The 25085-nt window shown below is 37.5% G+C and overlaps 1 protein-coding gene across 5 annotated transcripts in view; it reads right to left on the bottom strand.

The window, feature by feature from the left end:
- Nucleotides 1-16308, bottom strand: part of LOC108280422 (neuropilin-1a) — a 132989-nt gene extending 116681 nt beyond the window's left edge. For 2 of the 5 annotated variants that reach the window (XM_017495375.3, XM_053673507.1), the window contains exons 1-3: nt 15845-16308; nt 15163-15340; nt 1178-1359 (exon numbers count right to left, since the gene is read on the bottom strand). In XM_017495375.3, the coding sequence (XP_017350864.1) occupies nt 1178-1359; nt 15163-15340; nt 15845-15911 (427 nt within the window). In that variant the 5' untranslated portion in view covers nt 15912-16308. The remainder of the gene's footprint in view (nt 1-1177; nt 1360-15162; nt 15341-15844) is intronic. The other 3 variants (XM_047162618.2, XM_017495370.3, XM_017495372.3) reach the window with 3 other exon arrangements.
- Nucleotides 16309-25085: the final 8777 nt, after the last annotated feature.

The following is a 25085-nucleotide window of genomic DNA, read 5'->3' as shown; positions in this document are numbered from 1 at the left end:
TATTTATTTTAATGTTTAAATGTGAATATCTGGACACTGAAATTAAACAAATTAGAACTGCAAGTAGGTTAATTCAAAATAAATACAAAATGGCCAAAAGTATGTGGACACCTGACATTCATGCCCATATGTCCTTGTCTCATTTCAAAGTTGGTCCTTGCATTGCTGCTATAACAGCATCCAGTCTTTTGGGAAGGCTTTCCAGTAGATTTTGGAACATGAATGTGAGGATTGCTGCCCATTCAGCCACAAGAGCATTAGTGAAGTCAGGCAGTGAACACTGTCCCTTGTATTTAGGAGGGGTGAAACAGAATGTTCTTATAATCTCAATTATATATTTACCTAAAGATGTCTTAAATATAAAACACAAATTCACAAGCAGATTTTACTTTTGAAGGTATGTCAGGAAAAATTACAAAGATTTGAATAAAAAAGTTTGAATTTTAGAAGCCATTAAATTTATAATAATGAAAATTAAAGAGCATTTGAATTCATAACATGCAAAATATATTTGGTCGAAAACAAACCCACACTATATGGCTAAACGTATGTGGACACCTAACCATCACACCTATAGGTGGGCCTTCCCCAAACTATTGCCACAAAGTTGGAAGCACATAACTGTATAGGATGTCTTTCCATGCTGTAGCATTACAATTGCCCTTCACTGGAACTAAGGGGCCCAAACATGTTCCAGAATGACAGTGCCCCTGTGCACAAATCGAGGTCAATGAAGACATGGTTTGCAAAGGTTGGAGTGGAAGAACTTGAGTGGCCTGCACAGAGCCCTGACCTCAACCCCAATAAACATCTTTGGGATGAACTAGAACAATGACTGGACCCTAGGCCTCTGGTAGAATGCCTTCCCTAAAGAGTGGAGGTTATTATGTCATGTCTACAATTATTGCCATATTGTGTACATATGTAACTGTGGTAAACCGGATAACTGCAGGGGTTTCAGGTCAAATTACAGGAACAGATAGCCACTGACAAGTATTTTATAGCAAATATTATGTCATGTGGTTACCACATAACTTTGAGGTGAGTTCTCAGTATGTGTGAGCATGTGTACAAGAAGATATCCAGGTGTTACACACACACACTCACAATATCTGTGTTTTTTTGTTTGTGTGTGTGTGTGTGTGTGTCTGTGTGTGTGCGTGTGTGTGTGTTAGACCTGCTCTGTGCACTTCATAGCGGATGCTGAAGCCAGCACCAGTGGTCTCGTAGTCAGAAGTGAATTTGATCAGCAGTACATTTCCACTGGAGGTGATTGGGGATGGAGCAATCTTACCACAGTACTTCCCTACCAGACCTGCCTTGTCACTGTTCCCGTCATACACTTCCAAAAAGTCATACCTACACACACACACACACACACACACACACACACACACACACACACACACACACACACACAAACAGAGAGAGTAGAATACACCCTTCCTTCAAATTCATTATGAAGTCACTTTCACTCATCAACACAACATTTTTTATCATTAATTTTCATGTGAACCAAAAACACTTTGCAGCTTTCACTCATCAACACTGAGAAACAAAGTTTTTATCCTATATAAATCACAATAAAAGTGCTGTGAAAACATCAGTCTTTAAAACAGGAGGCATTTCCTGTCACCCTTATTCCATGCTGGACAGTATTCTATGACCTGAATGTGACCCGGTATGTGTGAACTGAAGCATAGTTCCTGCATGGTTGACATTCAGTACATTTACATGGACAACAATAATCCAATATTAACCAGATTAAGACAATACTCTGATTAAGAATCTACCATATAAACAGCAATTTTTGATTACCTTAATCCGACTAAAGTCATACTTGAAGTAAACACAAATCGAATTAAGACATGTGGAGTATTCCTGTTTTAGTCGCATTATCTATGTGCATTACAGACATGTACACACCTTAATCACACTATTAACGTCGTGTGGGAGTTTTCACCGCATTTTGCGACAGGACGTGTACACACACGGCAGTGCTCAACCATTTGACGGTGTCCGACACCGCGTACTTACCTGTTATATATTCATTGGTAAGATTGAAAATATTAGATGTGAAATTCAGGCAATTAAATTAAAACCAGAAAGTATTATTACTAACTCTATAGATGATAATATAGCAACATCAGATCAATGTTTAGAATGTTTTACTCCCCTTAGAGAGACCGAACTAGCTACATTAATCTCTTCAGCGAATTCATCAACTTGCATACTAGATCCTGTACCTAAATGTTTCTTTAAACAGATTTGTCCTGGAGTAATTGAACCACTTTTAAATATAATGAATTCTTCCCATAGCACTTTCTATGTACCTAAATCATTTAAATTAGCAGTTATTAAACCCCTGCTTAAAAAACCTGACGTTGACCCCTCTCAACTGTCCAGCTATAGACCTATATCAAATCTCCCCTTCGTCTCCAAGATCTTAGAAAAGGTTGTAGCACAGCAGTTATGCTCATACTTACATAGGAATAACATTCATGAAATGTATCAGTCAGGATTTAGACCTCATCATAGCACAGAGACAGCGTTAGTTAAAGTAGTAAATGACCTACTACTGGCCTCTGATCAGGGTTGTGTCTCACTGCTTGTGTTACTTGACCTTAGTGCAGCTTTTTTGATCATATTATTCTCCTTGATAGATTAGAAAATGTTGTTGGCATTAAGGAAACAGTCCTCTCCTGGCTCAGGTCTTATTTGACCGATCGTTATCGTTAGCTGTAAATGGAGACTTCTCCACGCATACCGAGGTTAATTTTGGTGTTCCATATGGTTCTGTTTTAGGCCCACTGCTTTTTACTTTATATATGCTACCTCTAGGTCAAATTATTCGTAAACATGGAATTAGCTTCCACTGTTATGCTGATGATACACAGTTGTATGTTTCAGCGAAGCCAGAGGACAGACAGCCGCTTAATAAAGTTGAGGAATGTGTAAAGGACATTAGACGTTGGATGCTAACTAACTTCCTCTTATTTAACTCTGATAAGACAGAAGTACTTGTATTAGGAAAACGTGTAACTAGAAGTAAGCTTTCTGATCACATAGTAACTCTGGATAGCCTTTCTGTTTCATCATGTACTGCAGTAAAAGACCTTGGAAGAATTATTGACTCCAGTCTATCATTTGATGCTCATGTAGATAATATTACTAGGATAGCCTTCTTTCATCTCAGAAATATTTCTAAGATAAGATATATTGTCACTACATGATGCAGAAATATTAGTTCATGCTTTCGTCACCTCTAGACTAGATTACTGTAATGCCTTACTGTCCGGATGTTCCAGTAGGTGCATAAACAAACTCCAGTTAGTCCAGAATGCAGCTGCTAGAGTCCTCACTAGAACCAGAAGATACGACCACATCACCCCGATCTTATCCACACTGCATTGGCTCCCAGTGAAAACTCGCATTGATTATAAAATACTATTATTAACCTATAAAGCACTAAATGGTCTCGCGCCACAGTATCTAAGTGAACTTTTGGTTTTCTATGATCTGCCACGCCTACTTAGATCAAAAGATGCAGGCTACCGTATTTGACAGTACCTCGAATAGCAAAGGCTACAGCAGGGGCAAGAGCTTTCTCTTATAGAGCTCCATAGTTATGGAACAGTCTTCCAATTAGTGTTCGGGAGTCAGACACAGTCTCAGTCTCAGTGTTTAAGTCTAGGCTTAAAACGTATTTGTTTACTCAAGCTTACCATGACTAGACTTTCTGTTACGCTAAGCACAGTCCTAATAATCATTTCTCTCCCTCTCTCCTTATGTCGAGCCACACATGATTTTATGGAGATACTAGAGATCCTGATCCTTTCAGCTCTCCGGACCTGCCTGATCCTTTTTGGATGTCCTACCTCTGGATGGAGCTCTCATCTACTCCAATTCCAGATTGTTGGGACTACGGCTGCTTCTAAGGCCAAACAGACTTCATATAAAACCATAATTAACTTTTTCACACTATCTGTTGTTATCCAGATGAGGATGGGTTCCCTTCTGAGTCTGGTTCCTCTCAAGGTTTCTTCCTCTTACATCTTAGGGAGTTTTTCCTTGCCACCGTCGCCACCGGCTTGCTCAATTGGGATAAATTCACACTTTTAATATCTGTATACTGTGTTTATATATTTCTGTAAAGCTGCTTTGAGACAATGTCTATTGTAAAAAGCGCTATACAAATAAAATTGAATTGAATATAGTAGGCGAGACACATGTATTTCTATATACTATATAGTAGGTAACTATGCGGTTTCGGATGCAGCCTGTGGCTTCACGCAGTCGTCTATTTGCATATATAGCATGACAAATAATAGACAGAGATAGTTTGTATATATTGTAACCTTAGTTTTGACAGGTATAGGTCAAAGGTCAAAAAGATACACATCATTACTCTCTATATCTAGATCAAAGGTCAAGATCATAAAATTTAATGACCGTGACAGGTGAAAGGGGGCCATGATCATAAAATATACTTATGTTGACATATTTATGTTGGCATCATAAAAAAATAGTTATGTTAAATCCGGTTCCCATGCATTCCAGACACATATGTTCTCATACCTGGTACGGCCATGTGTTTTCCACCCAACACATGTTGCACACATGGTCTTTCTAACACTCTGAGGTAGGTCATAAAATATATATAGTTATGTTAAATCTGGATCACATCCATTCCTGACACAAACGTTACTAGTTATGTTAAATTGGAATCCCATCCATTCCTGACATAAATGTTACTATACATGGAATGGCCATGTGTATTACACATCCACACAAACACACTTTATTTTCACATTATTTAAAAGTAATTTAAGTGTTATGTACTAAATTACCATAATTATGAACACAAGTTGTTAAGTTGACAATCATTTTTAAAATTACGTTTCTCCATTTAGATTGTCTGCAGTAGAATGCAGTCTTTTAAACCAGGAAAAATGACTGCCTTTAAGTTGTATAACAGTAGTAAGTAAAATTCAGTGTGATTTACATTACAAATCTCATACGTAACATCTCTGCAGGATTTATAGACGTTAAAGCACTGAATGAAATGAGCAATATAGCCAAAAAATAAACACTCTGTGTCTACTACTTTTATCTCTCTCATAGAACTATCCACAGTCCAAAGGCTGTGGAGCTAGAAGGCTACGTGTGCGAATGACAAAAGATTTTTTAAAAAATAAAATAAAAAATGTATCAATACATGAAATTAGATTACACAATGTAGTTGAGGTTTACATGAATAAGCAGAAATGTAATCATGCTTATCTTTCCTATAGCACAAATGAAAAGCCCTCTCTAGATGAACAGATTTGTCAAAGAGTAGATATTCAAATTACACTGCTAAATGACTAGCATTAGCTATGTGTAGTAGTGCAAAATGTATTAGCAGGCGTAGCCTATACACGAGTCCACTATTGGTCATATCACAATTGAGAACATGCCCCAAATTCATTGCTTTAGTAGAATTTAATTGTAAGTGAAATGATACTCACATTGTAATGTCTTTAGTATTTGTTCAGTCTACAGGTCCTCTAACACTCTGTTAAATGAATAAATGTAAATGTACTACAACGTAAATTTTGTTTTAAATCAATTAACGAGGAAATTACACACAATATTAAGTTGATGTAATTATCAACATTATTATGTCAACACAACTCATCAAAATAATGTGTACAACTTTAAATATTTAATTAATTCAATAAATTAGAATTTTTATCTTGCAACCCCACATTAAATTTAGATTGTGGGGGTTTGTTTTGTATAGCTCCGCTGTTAGAAAATACACGATGGTTGAATGTGAACATAAATGAGCAGAATGTAAGCTTGTGAAATAAATGAAACTTTATTGATTGCACTTTTGAGAAATTGGCATGACTTTGAATAAAATTTACTGAAATAAATACTCTAAAACATTGATATACCCGAAGAAATGTTAAAAAAAAAAAAAAAAAAAAAAAAAAAAAGGTTTGTACATACCTTCTAAATAGGTCCCTTTAGTAGGTAAACATTTTAAAGACGGTGTTTTATAAGAAACGCGCGCATTACATGCCTTCTAAACCTAACCCTTTAGGATGTTTAAAGTGCTGCTTAAAAAATCGAGAGTTTTGTTTAAACTAGAAGACACATTTTCCGGGAGATGTCTTGTAGGCCTATACACACTGTCCTACACGTGTTTGCCCGGGGTGACAGTTCTATAGATAGTATAAATTTTACATTTATGAGCTCTGGTGACAGTGTCTGAAGTGTGTGTGTATGTGGGTGTGTGGGTGTGCGTGCGTGTGTGTGGGTGTGTTAGAGAGAGAGAGAGAGAGAGAGAGAGAGAGAGAGAGAGAGAGAGAGAGTCATGTGTTTCTTGGGTTTTGCTGACCAGAATGCTTACAGTGTGTTTATGTTAATGAATTAAGGGACGAGTCGTGTGTTTCAGGGTTTTACGATCCCTACCAATGTGTACATTTGTGGTTTAAGTGAATCTTTGTTTCTGAAATTACTTCTGTGGTAATTATCAGTTTGTGTAACTAATCTATCAGAAAATACTAGACCTGGTGACTGAATGTGGTAGATGTATTAGAATTGTGGACATGTTATGCATGTGTAGCTCCCTATGTGTACGATCTATGTGTAATCCTTCTGTCAAGAAATGAGCAGACTGAGGTTTGTGAAATAATTTAACTATTTATTGGCTACGTTGTTGAGAAAAACATTGTGATGTGTAAAACATTTCTACAGTCCTTCAAGGCTGTATGATGTCGTTGTTCTCTTTTACTGAAAGAAAGGTCAAAACATCGGTGTTATTCGTTGTGGAGACTGATGTGACAATATGTCTGAAGAAAATGAAAATATGTATTACATATCCTACCTTCTAACCAGGTTAATTTAAAGGTGAAAAAACCTTTTTTAAAGACGGTGTTTTAAAAGAGTCATGCATTTTGTTTAAACTATAAACAAGATTTGAGAAAATGGTTCGCCAACGAGGATACTTACACAGAACTATGGCTAAATACATAAGCTTTTGTCTATGCTTTGACATCCCATGTCCCAGCAGTACATTTATGACCTCTGATGACCATGTGGGTGTGCGGGGGTGGGTGTGTGAGAGAGAGAGAGACACAGGTGTTCTTTTGGGGGTTTTGCTGACCAGAATTCTTACAAATGTGTTTGTTAACGAATTAAAGGGAGTCGTATGTCAAAGTGTTAAAATAATGGTTAAGACGTTGTAGTTAAAACACAGAAGAAACTCTGCAACTATCTGTTACAATGTCTGCTCCGAGAAATCCTAATACCCTTAGAAGATTGCTGTGTATTCACCAACAAGAGGACCTGTTGAAATGAGATAGGACCTGACTTTTGCTCCAAAAATTTTTTTCTTAAAACCAAGAGGTTAGTTTGACAATTTATTAATGAAGGTAATGTAAAGACGTTGCTGTTTAACCCTGAGCAGGGTGTCAACAACTCCAAAGATCGTGTCTTAAGTCCGAGGTTTTAGTTAGGAGGTAGAAAAACATTTAAAGACGGTGTTTTAAAAGAAACAAGTATTTCACCCTTAATGGTAAAAAAAGAAAAGTGATTGTACTCCAATATGAAATAAAACGGTGGAGACACACTGAGTACATTTCTGTTCCACAGTCTATATGGATCCCCAAACTTCTTGTAGTGTGGAAAAATATATACACCCTCCGTGACTATGTTACTTAAGGTTTAAACATTTTTATTTTGTGATGGCAGCAAGACAAAACGGTTGTGCATTTGGTATCTGGTGATTTTAGAATTAGGCCCTAAATGTCAAATATGTTTTGTGTATGGCTTCGTCAGGCAAAGATCACGATGGTATGGAAAGAGTGTACAAGAGTAATTGGGGTGATCTAATGCTTAGGACTTGTACAGTACTTCAACTCGGGAATGTCCCACCATGGCGTTCAGAGAGACGTTATCTAAGGTACACGTATATATAATATAGATCAGATCACCAGTCTGTCTTTACCCACTCCTGATCTGCAGTCAAAATGATTAACGTTTATTTCCTTGTAAGGGGTTTATGACCGGGAACAGTCATATACACTACAAGCCAAAGTTATAGAAGCAGTCGAGTTATTTTAAAAGGTTCTAATAGACAATTAGTGTAAACTAGTGTAAACATTTCACGTTGCCTTTTATTATGATCACAACCAGACAGTTATATTGTTTCTGAGTTTAATAATAAGATTAATGTTTAGACATTTTTTTATGCTGAAGAAGCAAAAATCTAAGTAACCCTTAACCTTCAGACTGATGATTTGCAATGTCTGAACATGATACTTGAAAAGAAAAATGTATAACGAACTTGAAAAGGTGGAAAGGGGTTCTATGAATTAGTAAATGGGTATCTCTCTCTCTTTATATCGCTATTACAACAGTGTTTAAACAGATACATAGCAGACAAATATACATATAGACAGTTTTATTTTGTACACGCATACCAACTTAATCTTCACCTATCATCGTTCCCTGTTAATGAAATCTGTCAATACCTAATAAAACAGTTTAAGTTACTAACCAAAGTAAGTATACAAACTGAAGCTATGATAAAAGAACAAAAACAGTGAACCTTTCTCAAAGAAATTCCTAAATCCTCTGACCTAGTATATGGCTGTACGATCTGTCTATTAAATAAATGCCAGTCCTTCATGCTGAAAAAGAAGGATCCAAATATAATACCAGTAGTTTGGCACTGTGACTCAAAAAATTGTTTTATATCTGACATCTGAAACTGCTGTACAATACTGATAATGCTCTTACAGTTAAGAGGGCTGAATGGCAGACCTTGTTAAATAATATTTTATGTTTCGTCCTCATAATGTGTTATATTTTATAAATATATTCTTATATATCTTATATTACTTTTTGCCTTTTCTTATACATTGAAATGGGAGAAGAGGGGATCGATGCTGGTGCGAAGGTGATCCTGCACAAGGACATGTCTTTGTAACTGTAAGGGACGAGTCAACTTAATCCTTCACATGGTATTCATAAGATGTCATACGTTTCTGCTACTCTATGGGTCATGCTGAAGTTTGAACAAAATGGTTTGCCTTAATACCCGCAGCAGTAGTGTACAAGTCATTTCTTCCTAATTTGTTTATTAACTTTTATTGTATGCCTAAATGCAATAAAAGTTATTTGCCAGATTCAGATGCTCCTAAACAAATTATTATAAAGTATGAGTTGGTAACTGATCAACAAAGACTGTACTATCATTTCTAATATAATGCATTAAATATGGACCACTATTTTCACTGAAATATTTCAGAGATTTTTAATTTTTTTTTTTACACTAGTTTACACTAATTGTCTATTAGAACCTTTTAAAATAACTCGACTGCTTCTATAACTTTGGCTTGTAGTGTATATGACTGTTCCCGGTCATAAACCCCTTACAAGGAAATAAACGTTAATCATTTTGACTGCAGATCAGGAGTGGGTAAAGACAGACTGGTGATCTGATCTATATTATATATACGTGTACCTTAGATAACGTCTCTCTGAACGCCATGGTGGGACATTCCCGAGTTGAAGTACTGTACAAGTCCTAAGCATTAGATCACCCCAATTACTCTTGTACACTCTTTCCATACCATCGTGATCTTTGCCTGACGAAGCCATACACAAAACATATTTGACATTTAGGGCCTAATTCTAAAATCACCAGATACCAAATGCACAACCGTTTTGTCTTGCTGCCATCACAAAATAAAAATGTTTAAACCTTAAGTAACATAGTCACGGAGGGTGTATATATTTTTCCACACTACAAGAAGTTTGGGGATCCATATAGACTGTGGAACAGAAATGTACTCAGTGTGTCTCCACCGTTTTATTTCATATTGGAGTACAATCACTTTTCTTTTTTTACCATTAAGGGTGAAATACTTGTTTCTTTTAAAACACCGTCTTTAAATGTTTTTCTACCTCCTAACTAAAACCTCGGACTTAAGACACGATCTTTGGAGTTGTTGACACCCTGCTCAGGGTTAAACAGCAACGTCTTTACATTACCTTCATTAATAAATTGTCAAACTAACCTCTTGGTTTTAAGAAAAAAATTTTTGGAGCAAAAGTCAGGTCCTATCTCATTTCAACAGGTCCTCTTGTTGGTGAATACACAGCAATCTTCTAAGGGTATTAGGATTTCTCGGAGCAGACATTGTAACAGATAGTTGCAGAGTTTCTTCTGTGTTTTAACTACAACGTCTTAACCATTATTTTAACACTTTGACATACGACTCCCTTTAATTCGTTAACAAACACATTTGTAAGAATTCTGGTCAGCAAAACCCCCAAAAGAACACCTGTGTCTCTCTCTCTCTCACACACCCACCCCCGCACACCCACATGGTCATCAGAGGTCATAAATGTACTGCTGGGACATGGGATGTCAAAGCATAGACAAAAGCTTATGTATTTAGCCATAGTTCTGTGTAAGTATCCTCGTTGGCGAACCATTTTCTCAAATCTTGTTTATAGTTTAAACAAAATGCATGACTCTTTTAAAACACCGTCTTTAAAAAAGGTTTTTTCACCTTTAAATTAACCTGGTTAGAAGGTAGGATATGTAATACATATTTTCATTTTCTTCAGACATATTGTCACATCAGTCTCCACAACGAATAACACCGATGTTTTGACCTTTCTTTCAGTAAAAGAGAACAACGACATCATACAGCCTTGAAGGACTGTAGAAATGTTTTACACATCACAATGTTTTTCTCAACAACGTAGCCAATAAATAGTTAAATTATTTCACAAACCTCAGTCTGCTCATTTCTTGACAGAAGGATTACACATAGATCGTACACATAGGGAGCTACACATGCATAACATGTCCACAATTCTAATACATCTACCACATTCAGTCACCAGGTCTAGTATTTTCTGATAGATTAGTTACACAAACTGATAATTACCACAGAAGTAATTTCAGAAACAAAGATTCACTTAAACCACAAATGTACACATTGGTAGGGATCGTAAAACCCTGAAACACACGACTCGTCCCTTAATTCATTAACATAAACACACTGTAAGCATTCTGGTCAGCAAAACCCAAGAAACACATGACTCTCTCTCTCTCTCTCTCTCTCTCTCTCTCTCTCTCTCTCTCTCTAACACACCCACACACACGCACGCACACCCACACACCCACATACACACACACTTCAGACACTGTCACCAGAGCTCATAAATGTAAAATTTATACTATCTATAGAACTGTCACCCCGGGCAAACACGTGTAGGACAGTGTGTATAGGCCTACAAGACATCTCCCGGAAAATGTGTCTTCTAGTTTAAACAAAACTCTCGATTTTTTAAGCAGCACTTTAAACATCCTAAAGGGTTAGGTTTAGAAGGCATGTAATACGCGCGTTTCTTATAAAACACCGTCTTTAAAATGTTTACCTACTAAAGGGACCTATTTAGAAGGTATGTACAAACCTTTTTTTTTTTTTTTTTTTTTTTTTTTTAACATTTCTTCGGGTATATCAATGTTTTAGAGTATTTATTTCAGTAAATTTTATTCAAAGTCATGCCAATTTCTCAAAAGTGCAATCAATAAAGTTTCATTTATTTCACAAGCTTACATTCTGCTCATTTATGTTCACATTCAACCATCGTGTATTTTCTAACAGCGGAGCTATACAAAACAAACCCCCACAATCTAAATTTAATGTGGGGTTGCAAGATAAAAATTCTAATTTATTGAATTAATTAAATATTTAAAGTTGTACACATTATTTTGATGAGTTGTGTTGACATAATAATGTTGATAATTACATCAACTTAATATTGTGTGTAATTTCTGCGTTAATTGATTTAAAACAAAATTTACGTTGTAGTACATTTACATTTATTCATTTAACAGAGTGTTAGAGGACCTGTAGACTGAACAAATACTAAAGACATTACAATGTGAGTATCATTTCACTTACAATTAAATTCTACTAAAGCAATGAATTTGGGGCATGTTCTCAATTGTGATATGACCAATAGTGGACTCGTGTATAGGCTACGCCTGCTAATACATTTTGCACTACTACACATAGCTAATGCTAGTCATTTAGCAGTGTAATTTGAATATCTACTCTTTGACAAATCTGTTCATCTAGAGAGGGCTTTTCATTTGTGCTATAGGAAAGATAAGCATGATTACATTTCTGCTTATTCATGTAAACCTCAACTACATTGTGTAATCTAATTTCATGTATTGATACATTTTTTATTTTATTTTTTAAAAAATCTTTTGTCATTCGCACACGTAGCCTTCTAGCTCCACAGCCTTTGGACTGTGGATAGTTCTATGAGAGAGATAAAAGTAGTAGACACAGAGTGTTTATTTTTCGGCTATATTGCTCATTTCATTCAGTGCTTTAACGTCTATAAATCCTGCAGAGATGTTACGTATGAGATTTGTAATGTAAATCACACTGAATTTTACTTACTATTGTTATACAACTTAAAGGCAGTCATTTTTCCTGGTTTAAAAGACTGCATTCTACTGCAGACAATCTAAATGGAGAAACGTAATTTTAAAAATGATTGTCAACTTAACAACTTGTGTTCATAATTATGGTAATTTAGTACATAACACTTAAATTACTTTTAAATAATGTGAAAATAAAGTGTGTTTGTGTGGATGTGTAATACACATGGCCATTCCATGTATAGTAACATTTATGTCAGGAATGGATGGGATTCCGATTTAACATAACTAGTAACGTTTGTGTCAGGAATGGATGTGATCCAGATTTAACATAACTATATATATTTTATGACCTACCTCAGAGTGTTAGAAAGACCATGTGTGCAACATGTGTTGGGTGGAAAACACATGGCCGTACCAGGTATGAGAACATATGTGTCTGGAATGCATGGGAACCGGATTTAACATAACTATTTTTTTATGATGCCAACATAAATATGTCAACATAAGTATATTTTATGATCATGGCCCCCTTTCACCTGTCACGGTCATTAAATTTTATGATCTTGACCTTTGATCTAGATATAGAGAGTAATGATGTGCATCTTTTTGACCTTTGACCTATACCTGTCAAAACTAAGGTTACAATATATACAAACTATCTCTCTCTAATAATTAACTGCACTTGAAGCTTTCGTAAAATTAAAAATGAAACACCCCAAATTGTATACGGTACCATAACGAAGACCAACTGTATGTTGATACGTGAAATTCTGGAGGGAACGTTGGACGGCGTGGCGTGGGGACGTAATGACGTGCTGTTAATCGATCTACGTTCTATGACATGTAAAACATGAAAGGAATATTCTAAAAGCAACTCATGTAAACAACTTAATCACAGTATTGTCTTATTCAGAATAAGGTCAATAATTAGATTATTGCTGTCCATGTAACTGTATTCATAGTTACTCCTCTCTAGGTTGAAAGACCACTATAACTCAGCTTTGCCACCCCAAAACTAGACACTTTAATTATTATTATTATTCAGTCTTTTTTTCCAATTTTTTTCACAGAGATTACATTCTTTCTTTAAACTGTTACAAATAGATATTTAAAATTCTGTTACTTTAAAAAAATTAAACATTTCTGCATAAAAAAAATACTACAAAGCACAATATACAGTAAAAAAAAAAAAAACCCACAATAATCACATAATCAAACAATTTCAGACAACATTTTCAGTCATTTTTCTCTTTCAGCCAAAATACTAATATAAAATACAAAATATTTTAAACAATTTCTTGTGGAAAGTTTTGTGCATCATCCCTAATAGAAATTTGATGTTAAAAACAGACGTATGTTGTATACTTATTCGATTATCTAAGTAGAACACATTGATAGGTTTTATTTCACATTAATGAACTCAAAGCATTTTATCTTGATAGAAAGGGCTGCAGGGGATAAGCAAGTCAAGACAAGAGATTGCTTATACGACATGAGGGGAAGGGGGCAAGGTTTCCAAAGGAAACCTTGGTGAGTTCAAAACACCAATGCAGCTGTCATTCAGTCTAGATGTTGATTGGCTTATATGTCATTTGACTGCTCTTTTGGCCTGTTGTTAAGTTCCAGTGTGTGCTCATGTTAAAATTTTAACCTCCTTAACTTAAAGGTATAATAGTTGTAATTATTAATCAATCATTACTTAATAATGTTCCTCTACAGTTATTTTTACACAAGGAATACAATGCCCTTAAGGCAAACAATAGGGAGGACCCTGCTGCTTTATCTAAAATAAACTTTTTAAAGGCATAATTACTTTCCTAGCTCCTATCCTGTTTATATATCTCTAAATTGCTTTGTCTGTATTGAGATGGAGTTATAACTGAAGGGTTTTGTTTAGTGTTGTGGTCTTTTGGTATCTACCATCAAATGACAAAGTTTATATGCAACAGGATATTGTATAAACAGAGCCAGACTGAAAAAGGACAGGCTGTGGCTTTAAAATCTGAGGCTGACAATTAGTTGTTCCATATTTCCAGGCCCTATGAGACACACTCCTACTGTGTGCATCCTGATGAACTCCAGGCATCAGAGAAGAGATGACTGGCCAAGCTAACAAAGATTAGACTCCCCAGTGTAATGCATCATCCCCAGTCAATAGGAAAGCATGCTCCTTTGTTTATATTGTGCAGTATGACAGACATTTTTACATGCTAGTTGCTGAATTTTTCAATGAAATACAATTGGAAGAATAATGAGTAGAATGTTCTTACAAGTTTGTGCACACACATGCGTGCATAAACACAATGTCTTTCTCTCTAAGGAGTAAGCACATTCACTATGGGGGGAGGGGGGACTCTAGTCTTGCTTATAACAGTGTGCACACCACTGCAAGTGAGTTTAATAGTGTTAGTTAGAAAATGTGTGTGTCACACCCTCCCTCATCAATAAGCTAGGATTTTATCATCACTAAGTTTTAATCAGCTCCATGACACTGTGCTCTAGGTTAATCAGAGATTTCAGCTAAGCCACCAGTCTCAATTTTTTTCAATGTGTTTATTTTTTATAGCCTATAAATTAATTAATCTAGCCATGCCTAGATGTTTGATCCAGATATGTGTAAATGGAGTGTAAGTATCATCTGAATATTTTGGAGCTGGTGTGGGAGTGGGTTGGTGTGAAACACTCACTTGCACTCGCGGCTCTCTAGGTCGAAGTGTGGGTTGAAGTTGATGAGGATCCGTTGGTGGTGGTCGGGGGCACTGATGAGCCAGACGCACTGCTGCGAGAGCGGGTACCCCAACGGATAGCCCGGTGACGTCACGTACCCAGCACTTGTGATTGTAATATTACCGCCGCACGTGCCATCTGTAGTTTGAACACGGAGATAAGAATAATGAAGATAAGTTCAGACAGGAACACTGGGCTGAAATGTCACTGTTCACATCAATTAAGGGCAGACTGCTTACGTATAAAACAGACCAAGATCCCTTAAATTCTCAGAGGGGATGCTAATTGGACAGATGCATAACACATAGAGATTATTGGGACAGCACGACCGTTTTGAAGAATTTTGGCTGCTGTTACCACAAAGCGACATCAAAAGACAATTGGGATTTGGCCTTGTGTTCCATGACCTTAACAATGACAGCGTCTGGGGTGGTGAAAGAAACAACCAAAATAGCCCTGATGCAGAGGCACGCACGCAAATCTTCTTTGCACAAACACGCAATCCAGAAATAGAAACGTGAAGGAGAATGCAGCAAAATAGTAATAAGAAGGTGTAGTCCAAGTTTATGAAACACAATTCGCACAACTTATAACAAAAAACACCACCCCTTCTATACATACACGCAACAAAAGCCAACTCACCGATTTGGGCTAAAACAGCAAATGTAGACAATCCCACTACAGACACAAACAGCAACACCACGTACATCCTCAAAACGTGGAATACAACCCAACGTGCAACGGTTTGTTCTCAAATCTAAGACCTTAAGATAGTCTGGGGAAATGTATCCTCTCAGTTTCAGGTCTTGAAGCTTGGCTTGAAGTCTCCGACCACCTCAGCTCGAGCGCATCCTGCTGCCCTCGGTCCGCTCGAGCCGTCAAAATAACAAGAGAAACAGTTACTTCACATCCAAGTACAAAGTCTCTGCTATCGCTCAAATTCCTGGCGTGGCGTTTTGCAGTTTTAAGAGACAAAAGTGCTCAAACCAACTGGACAAACGTTCGTGCACGTTCTGTGAAAAGACGTGCGCACACTCTGAAGCTGACAGGATGCTGCCTTCATTGTAAAGCTCGTGCACTGGTTACTCCTCTATGGTACCTAAAGGTCACTTCCAGCTTTTCTTTCGGTGTCTAAGGACAGGTTAGACCCCCCCCACCACCTTCCGGGGGGGATCTCTGAGTCAACTTTCTAAGTCTCCTTTCTCTGTGTAAGCTATTTCAAATATTTGTGTAACGTTACAGTGTTATGTTGGAGCATTGATTTTAGAGAGATTGAAACAGTTTCGAGTGTGCGAGATGCAATAACTTTCGAGGACGTCACGGAAACGCTGTCACTGCGGCATGGCGTCAGGTGCGCATCCGAGAGTGGAGCGATGATAGAAGACGCGCTTTTAACGCTTGGAGAGCATGAATGATGTGAGAATAACTCTTCTTCTCGCATGAGTAGTAAGCCAACTAACTAAAACGTGCACCTGCAATGATAGTAATGATTTCAAACATGCCTCCTTTCACTTTAGATGAAGTAATACAAAACGAATGAGCTGGTCTCGGATAGTTCGCCAGTCCTATAAAATTTATTTCACTCGGGTGTAAAGCCTCGGCAGTTACAACATGCTGTTTTTTCGCAGACAAGAGTTCATGGGGACATTCTAAAACGCTTAATTAGAAAATTTACCTTTAAACGCTTAACGTGACTTCATATACTAAAACAGTAGCGACCTGAGAAAACCATTTTTTATGGTGGCTGTGAAGTGCAAAACAAATTAACAATTCAGAAAACAAATGAACAAATCAGAAAAAAAACGGGAAAGGTAGGTACATTTTGTGAATGGATTACTTACTGCTGATTGGACGACACACATGTCAATCAAGATACACAGGAAGTACAACAAGTTGCAGCGCTGCGGTAGTACTTGAAAGTCAATTCGTGTGTGTATGTCTGTTTTGTCCCTACTTCGGTTTAAAATATGGTGTTCTGCCCAATTTCTGCAGTTCATGTGGAAAAAATCTCGATGTTTTAAAAGAGACACGACAGAAACACATTAAACCCTATCAACGGACATTACAGGTTTTATTATAGGCTAGCTAGACAGCGATAACATAGCTAGAACATGGTTGCCACCCACGAGTTTGGGTTGCTTATAACGTGCATTTGGGAGTTCACTTTATTTTCGCATTCGTATAATTGCGAACATGTTTGACAGGCCTTTGCAGCATTTCACCACATTTTGAAAGAGAAGCGATTATAAACCTGCTTTCAACCAAACAGAAATTAAGTCTTGTTTTCTATGTTATATTGTGAGTAACATATGGGTTTATGACATTTGCAAGTCATTGCATTCTGTTCTTATTTACATTTTACACAGTGTCCCACGTTTTTTAATTTTTTTTTTTTTTTTTTTTTTTTTTTTTTTTTTTTTTTTTTTTAATTGGGGTTGTAGTTTAATGCACATCTAGCTGTAGAATAAAGTTCTATATACAATTACATCTCTTGATAAACTCTTGGTTTCTGTTTTCAGATTTTGACCTCCCAGAACCAATAGAGTAAGCTACAAAATTATGTTGCTTGCAAAATACAGTGGATGAAATAAATATTGAACACATCAACATTTTTTTTTAGTAAATATATTTACTGAATTTTTTTTTTTTTGAAAATATAGATTTTTTCACGTGGAATTTTCACCTGACTTTGGTATTAACTCAAGAAATATAAAGAAATCCAAACATTAAAGTCCATAAATGAAGTTATGTGTAATAAAGAGGAATGACAGTAAAAAAAGTATTGAACACACTAACTGAAATTTATTTAATACTTAGTGGAGAAGCCTTTGTTTGTAATGACAGCTTCAAGATGCTTCCTGTATGAAGAAATTAATCGGCCACAGTATTCAGGTGTGACTTTGGCCCATTCTTCTAAACATATCGTCTTTAAATCTTGTTCAATTGGATTCAAGTTAGGTGGTTGACTGGGCCATTCTAACACGTAATTTTTTTTTTCTCTGAAACAAATTGAGAGTTTCCTTTGCTGTATGCTTTGGATTGTTGTCCTGCTGGAAGGTTCACCCACGTCTCGTCTTCATCAACCTGGTGGATGGCAGCAGATTCTTCTCAAGAATCTCCTGGTAAAGGGCTCTACTCATTGTTCCTTCAATTACAAGAAGTCTGGCAGTACCATTTGATGAAAAACAGCCCCACAATATGATGCTTCCACCTCCAAACTTCACTGTTGCTATAGGTTAGGGTGATGTCAGTGCCATTTCTTCTCCAAACATGGTGTGTAGTATGACAGCCAAAATGTCAACTTTACTCTCATCTGACCAGACTATACTCTCCCAGTATTTCATAGGCTTGTCATACAACAATGAGTTCTAGCAAACTTTAAACGAGCATCGACATGCCTTTTCTTTAGTAATGGAATATTGCAGGGTGAGCATGCATAGATGCCATGGCAGTGGAGTGCATTGCCTATTGTTTTCTCTGTGACGATGGTACCTGCTGCCTCCAAGTGTTTCTGGAGCTCTTTCTGAGTGGTCCTTGACTCTTGGGCTACTCTTTTGACTATTCTTCTGACTCCCTGTTCAGAAATCTTGCGAGGAGCTCCTGTGCGTGGCCGGATGATGACGGAGTGATGTTGCTTCCACTTAAGGATAGTGGCCCAAATGGTGCTTCCTGGTGGATTCAGAAGTTTTGAAATATGTCTATCCAATTCCATCAGTATGTTTTGCAACATTAAGGTTGTGAAGGTCTTGGGAGAGCTCTTTGCCTTAACCCATCATGAGATTTTTCTTGTGACACCTTGGTATTGAAAGGCCTTTTTATAGACCATCAATTTACTAACCCAGCTGATATTAATTTGTACAGAAAGGAGGTATAATTACTTTCTAACTACTTACCCATTTCAGCTGGTTCCTTGCCATACCTTGCCTTGGAGAACTGCTTTTTCTTAGCGTGTTCAATATTTTTTTCCCCTGGGTCTTTCCACTTTATTACAGATAACTTTATTTATGGACTTTAATGTTTTATATTTGTGGATTTCTTGAGTTAATACTGATGTCTGGTGAAAATTTCGTGTGAATAACCTCATTGGAAATATTTACTGAAAAAATGTCGACATGTTCAATACTTATTTCCCCCATTGTATAAAATCTACAAATACTGAGTGCATCAATTAAAATTCACTGTTTACACTTTCTAGGGAAAAAAGCAGTTTAAGAGCTCTTGACATTATTTCAAATCTGGCCCTTGCCATCGATCGAAATGCGCCAGCAGATTCAACAGAATAAGATCCAGTGTGTGGGATGGGGCAGTCAGAGGATTTAAACGTGTCTCATACTCGGAAGTCAGTGACATGTTTGTGAAGTTCTCTGATGATGCTGCCACGTTTGAAGAGGGTCTTGATACAGGTGGACCAAGACGGGAATTTTTCACTTTGCTGATGAGCTGCCTGCACAATCGGCCCATTTTTGATAGACATGCCAATAGTCGCTACCTGGTATAAAATTCAGTTGGTATGTATTTAATTTGAAATGTTGATTGTTTATTTAAAGCAGAACCAGTTAATGAAAAATATCTGTAATGAACATGTTCATGTTAGTGTGTGGCTTTACTTTCTATGACAGCTGTTAGGGAGGATGAGTATTTCTTGGCAGGAAAAATGATTGCTGTGTCAATAGTGCATGGAGGACCAGGGCCCCATTATCTTTCAAAAGACCTGGTGAACCACATTGTAGACCAGCCCTCTTTTAGCGCCACTTTAAAAAATGTCACAGATGAGGGTATTGTGAAAGTGCTGCAAGAGGTATGGTAATGGACATAATTTAGGTAATTAGTAGGAAGGTTACTTGAATATTCATGACCCTAGAAAATATTTATGACCCTAGAAATTGTCAGCTGCAAGTGTTAGACATTCCTGATTTTAAGTATTTAATTAATTATGCTGAAATTTTCATTTTCGTATATGTATAGCTTGGACCTAAACAATGTTAATGTTCTTTTCAGATTCAGAATGCAACTAATTTGGAGTCACTACAAGAACTGATTTTGAAAAACAGCACCCTGCTCCAAACTGCTGGGTGTTTGACATGTGAAGAGCATTGAGGAGAAACATACAATTGTACTATATATAGTACAGTAGGTAAGTACGCAGTTTCGGATGCATCCCACGGCTTCAAGCAGTCGTTTATTTGCACGTATAGCATGACAATTAACTGCACTTGAAGCTCCCGTAAAATAAAAATTTTTACAAAACACCCAAAACTTTATAAGGTACCATAATAAAGACTAACTGTATGTTGTGTGAAATTCTGGAGGGAATGTCGGACGGTGTGGCGTGAGGATGTAATAACGTGTGACGTTAATACATCTATGTTTGTTTATTCAGAATAAGGTCAATAATTAGATAATTGCTGTCCATGTAAACATAGTCATTATTGCTTTATTTCACTAAATGACTTACTGTTCATATAAATATAAATATTACATTTTCTACAAGCCTGTGAATAAAACACCCCAAACTCTGTCTGCTTTGATAGATTTAAAGATGGACTTGCCACCATGACAGTTTTTGACAGCACTTCAGCTGCATCCTAGTGTTTTGGGTTCTTTCTTCTGCCACACTGAGAAGTTGTTGACAGTGACTGATTTGGACAACCTCTTCAAAGCAGAACTCAGGGCAGCAGGTAGTAACCATAGGCAAAAAAAAATCCAAGACACTTTGCTTTTGGTCAGACTATCTCCTAGTCTGTGAAGGTTTGTTATTTGTAGTTTAACAAATGTTCTGTTTTTGGTGAACTTCAGAAAACTTTAAGGAAATAGTTCACTCAAAAATTAAAATTGTCAATTACTCAAGTTGTTCTAAACCTGTAGGACTTTCTTTCGTCTGTAAAACACAAATGCAGCTCTCTCCTGTTCATACATTGGCAGTGGATTGTAACTACCTTTCAAGCTTCAAAAAGGACAGAAATATATCATAAAAGTTTTCCATGCAACTCTTCCTTATGTTCTGCAGGTGTATAATTGGTTTTGGTGATGGAAAAAAGTGTCTTCCAAATATACAATATCTCACAAAAGTGATATCGTGGAAATTAGACAACACTCACAGACTCATCCTCTGAAGGTAAAAAGGTTTATTACAGAAAGATGGTTAATATAGGATAGAATAAAGCAGGATAGAATAATGAGTGCTCTGAAGCTCTTGTACTAAACTACTACTATATATATATGGAACGCAGAGCATGACATAATTCTGTGTACCGACAAGAAACAGTTTGAGGCAGTTCAAACAGGCTTTGTTTTAGGATCTTGGAGGATGTTTAGACGAGCCTTGAACAGAAGAACATGTTTCTCTGTAAGCAGATAAACATTCTGTACTGATCTCAGTGACATGACATGGCCTTCTTAGGCGTTATCCTCTGATGAGAATGAAATAGAACAAGAACAAAACTATTACAAAGTAAAAATGAGTAATTTCCCTCACATTTCCCCCATTTTTATCATTACAAAATATGATAACTAAGATTAACAGAGAAATTACTATGCTGTGAATACATCAGAACTTCAGAATCCTTTCACAGTTCAACTGAATTCATCATAATACAGACACAATGAAGGTGCTAAGGCTGTTTTTGCGGATATAAAGTATCCTGTCGTCAAGCAAGCTTATTTTAGGGTGAAATGAGTCGTCATGGTCAAATGCATATTTACAATAGACGTGAAATGGATGTCAACGGGTCGTCATCGTCAGTGTTGCTGGGAGAATCTAATTCCCAGACAGGTAAAAGCAACACGAGGTATCTAATAGTTTACACACACTGCCCTTTTCTGTCAATAGGGTATCCAGGGCCAATCTATGTTGAATTACGCCAGTTCTCAGTGAGACCAACTCAGCGTTTATAGCTTCCAAAGCTTCCCCAGTTTCGTTAGCCAGAGTCAATTCTTGCGATGCCATTCCGTTCAATTTATTGAATAAAGCGGCTGTTCCCCCTCCAGGGAGCAAAGACCACCCTGTGGGCGCAATTGGTCTCATCGACAGGTCCCATAGTTGATAGCCTTGATACCACGTGGGCATTTCTGTGTTCAATGAGCATCTGCGCCGCAGGTGAGTCATGTTTCTGTCTTGCGGAGTTAGCATGGTGAAACTAGGGACCGCAATGACTGGATAGCAGCAACCTTGCCATATCTTTGACAAGGTATGATAAGCATGGCTACCACAAGCCCACAATGTGCTAGGCGTGGAATCAAAAGGCGTCGTAAAATTACATCGAAACTGTGTGGTATTTGCGGTACAGAAGTCCATAGTTGCATTATACAGGACATTGGTGTGGCATTTGGACACCCCCACCACTGGCCAGATGATATGCACAGTGCTGCTTTAAGTCAATACGCAAATATTCACCCACCTACTTAAGGGCATGGCTCACAAACAGTGTGCCATTATCACTGGAAATTATCATTATCACTACCGCATCTGAGTCCTGTTTGGACGTAGGGACATGGCCTTCTCTACCTTCAAACCTCAACCCACGTTATGAGTTGCGCAAACAGTGTAAACAAAATTATTATTATTATTATTTTTTTTTAGAGTAATTAGAGAAACCAATGCTTTATCACAGCTATCCTTCCCCCCTTTTTGGTGCATGGTCCCTGCCATGTGTCAACTTTGAAGACAAGGACAGCCCTGGGGGCATTGCCAAACTCAGTCAACAACCGTGCAGCCTGCGTTGCGCCCCACGGCCTTTTCTAGGAAAACATGGTCTAATTTGTTAGTGTGTGCATCACATTTGCATACTGCAATAGTTTTGTGGAGTAGGACTGCATCTAGCAGCTCAGAGACTAGTTTGTGGTGGGCTGTGTGTGTTCCTGAACTCGTCAGGAAGTTCCTTGTATCCAAATTGTCCCGAAATCATGTACTACCTCAAAGGCATATCTACTGTCTGTGTAGATATTTACTGACTGTCCCTCAGCATGTCTTCATGCCTCTATGAGGGCATACAGTTCAGCTGCTTGTGCTGAAAGGTTTGAAAGGAGACTTCCTGACAGACCGTCTCGTGTGCAGTCACTACTGCATAGTCCACTCGATTTTTACCTGGTTCTGGGTCACGTGACGCAGACCCGTCCACAAAGAGGATCAGATCTGAGTTTTCCAATAGAACATCTTTAAGGTCGACTCTAGGAGAGCAGAGTGCGTTAGTCAGTATAACACAATCATGTGGTTCCCCGTCTCCCTCTGTTGGAAGAAGAGTAGCAGGGTTAAGGACAGTACATCATTTTATAGTGATATTCGGCATGTCTAGTAGTATAGTGTTATGGTGCAGCCACCATTGGATGGAAAGGTGTGAGGTTTTCTGTTCAAGTAGGAGTAACAACACCTCATGTGGAACCAAGAGGTTCAATTCTGAGTAACCTACCAGGTCTCTGGATGACACCACAGCTTTCTCAGCTGCTGCTACTGCACATATACACAGGAAACTCTGCAGTGACTGGATCCAACTTACCTGAGAATGAGCTGTCCAACCTGTTGCATATGCCATCTCTCTGAGCGGTGCTACTAGACTGGAATAGTTTAGAATGAAAGTTCTGCGATATGAACACATACCTAGGATAGAGAGAACTAGTTTCTTCGTCAGAGGCTTGGGAATCTTCTGTTTTGCAGATACTCTTTCGGCTGAGAGTTTCTTTCCCTTTGCAGAAATGTCATGACCCAAGAAATCTCACTTCTTATTGTACATACTGTAATTTGGAGAGACTGTCTTTGTGTCCCTCTTTGGCAAGATGCTGCAACAATTTAATGGTGTCAGTTTCACACTGTACCCTGGAGGAAGTGGTAGAGGTGCTAAGCTGTCCTTTAGCATTTGGGTTGTATTTCGTTAGTGACTCACAATACCCTTAACACAAGCGAGTGAAAGTGTAAGGATGTCCGTCAAATATGAATGCAAACTGAAACTGATTGTCTTTATCAAGAGATATACTGAAAAAACGCATTAGCTAAATCTACGACTGAAAACCATTCTCTATTTGCTGGAACCTGGCTTAATGTAGTGTAAAAATTTTGCATGTCTGGAGCTCTCTTTTTGACTGCTGCATTGACTGCCTGCAAATCTTGTACAAATCACCATTCATCAGGTTGCAGGTTTTTTTTTTTTTTGCTTCTCACACTGGAAATATTGGAGTGCGCACTGACAAATCAGGACAGGGAACAGTGACCCCTGCCTTCAATAATGAATTGAAATCTGGTCTAATGCCCTCAATAGCTTCTGATTTAAGAGGGTATTTAGATTGTCTGGGCCTAAAGTCAGATTTGGGCGTTATCACGACTGGTGGTGCACTTCTAATCAGGCCTACATCATGTTTCCCTTGGGCCCACAGTTCCCTTGTCATGACATATTACATTCCCTTCTCATGACATATTACATCCCGGTTAACCGGGATGAAATATTTCCAGAAACATTTCCAGAAATATTTTTTATAAACTCCTAGTGTCGTGCTGTACCACATGTTGGAGATGGATTTCTGTTCCTAATCTGTAATTTTCTCACTCTCACATAATCTGACCCATGCGTCCCACGTCTTTCTACTGTTTGTTCTTTATTGTGGCTAATGGGACGTGAGGTGCCGATTCTGGGACAAAAATACATGCAACTGCGTGTCACTTAACTTGACTGAACATGCACAAAATTTGTCACACCAATATAGGTTTGCTTGTATTTTCTCATTTGTAAGTCGCTTTGGATAAAAGCGTCTGCTAAATGAATAAATGTAAATGTACGTACAGCTCTTCACTTTCTGGGATATCCATAAACCATTCTTTCTCAAAATTAAAGTCTCTTCCTTCATGCACTTGCGCTGTGCAATGAAGGGCAGAGGACAGCATAAAATCAGCATAGTT

This window comes from Ictalurus punctatus, chromosome 20 (genome assembly GCF_001660625.3).
Source record: "Ictalurus punctatus breed USDA103 chromosome 20, Coco_2.0, whole genome shotgun sequence".
In the NCBI taxonomy this organism is placed as follows: domain Eukaryota; kingdom Metazoa; phylum Chordata; class Actinopteri; order Siluriformes; family Ictaluridae; genus Ictalurus; species Ictalurus punctatus.
This window is presented reverse-complemented; position numbering and strand designations above follow the sequence as displayed.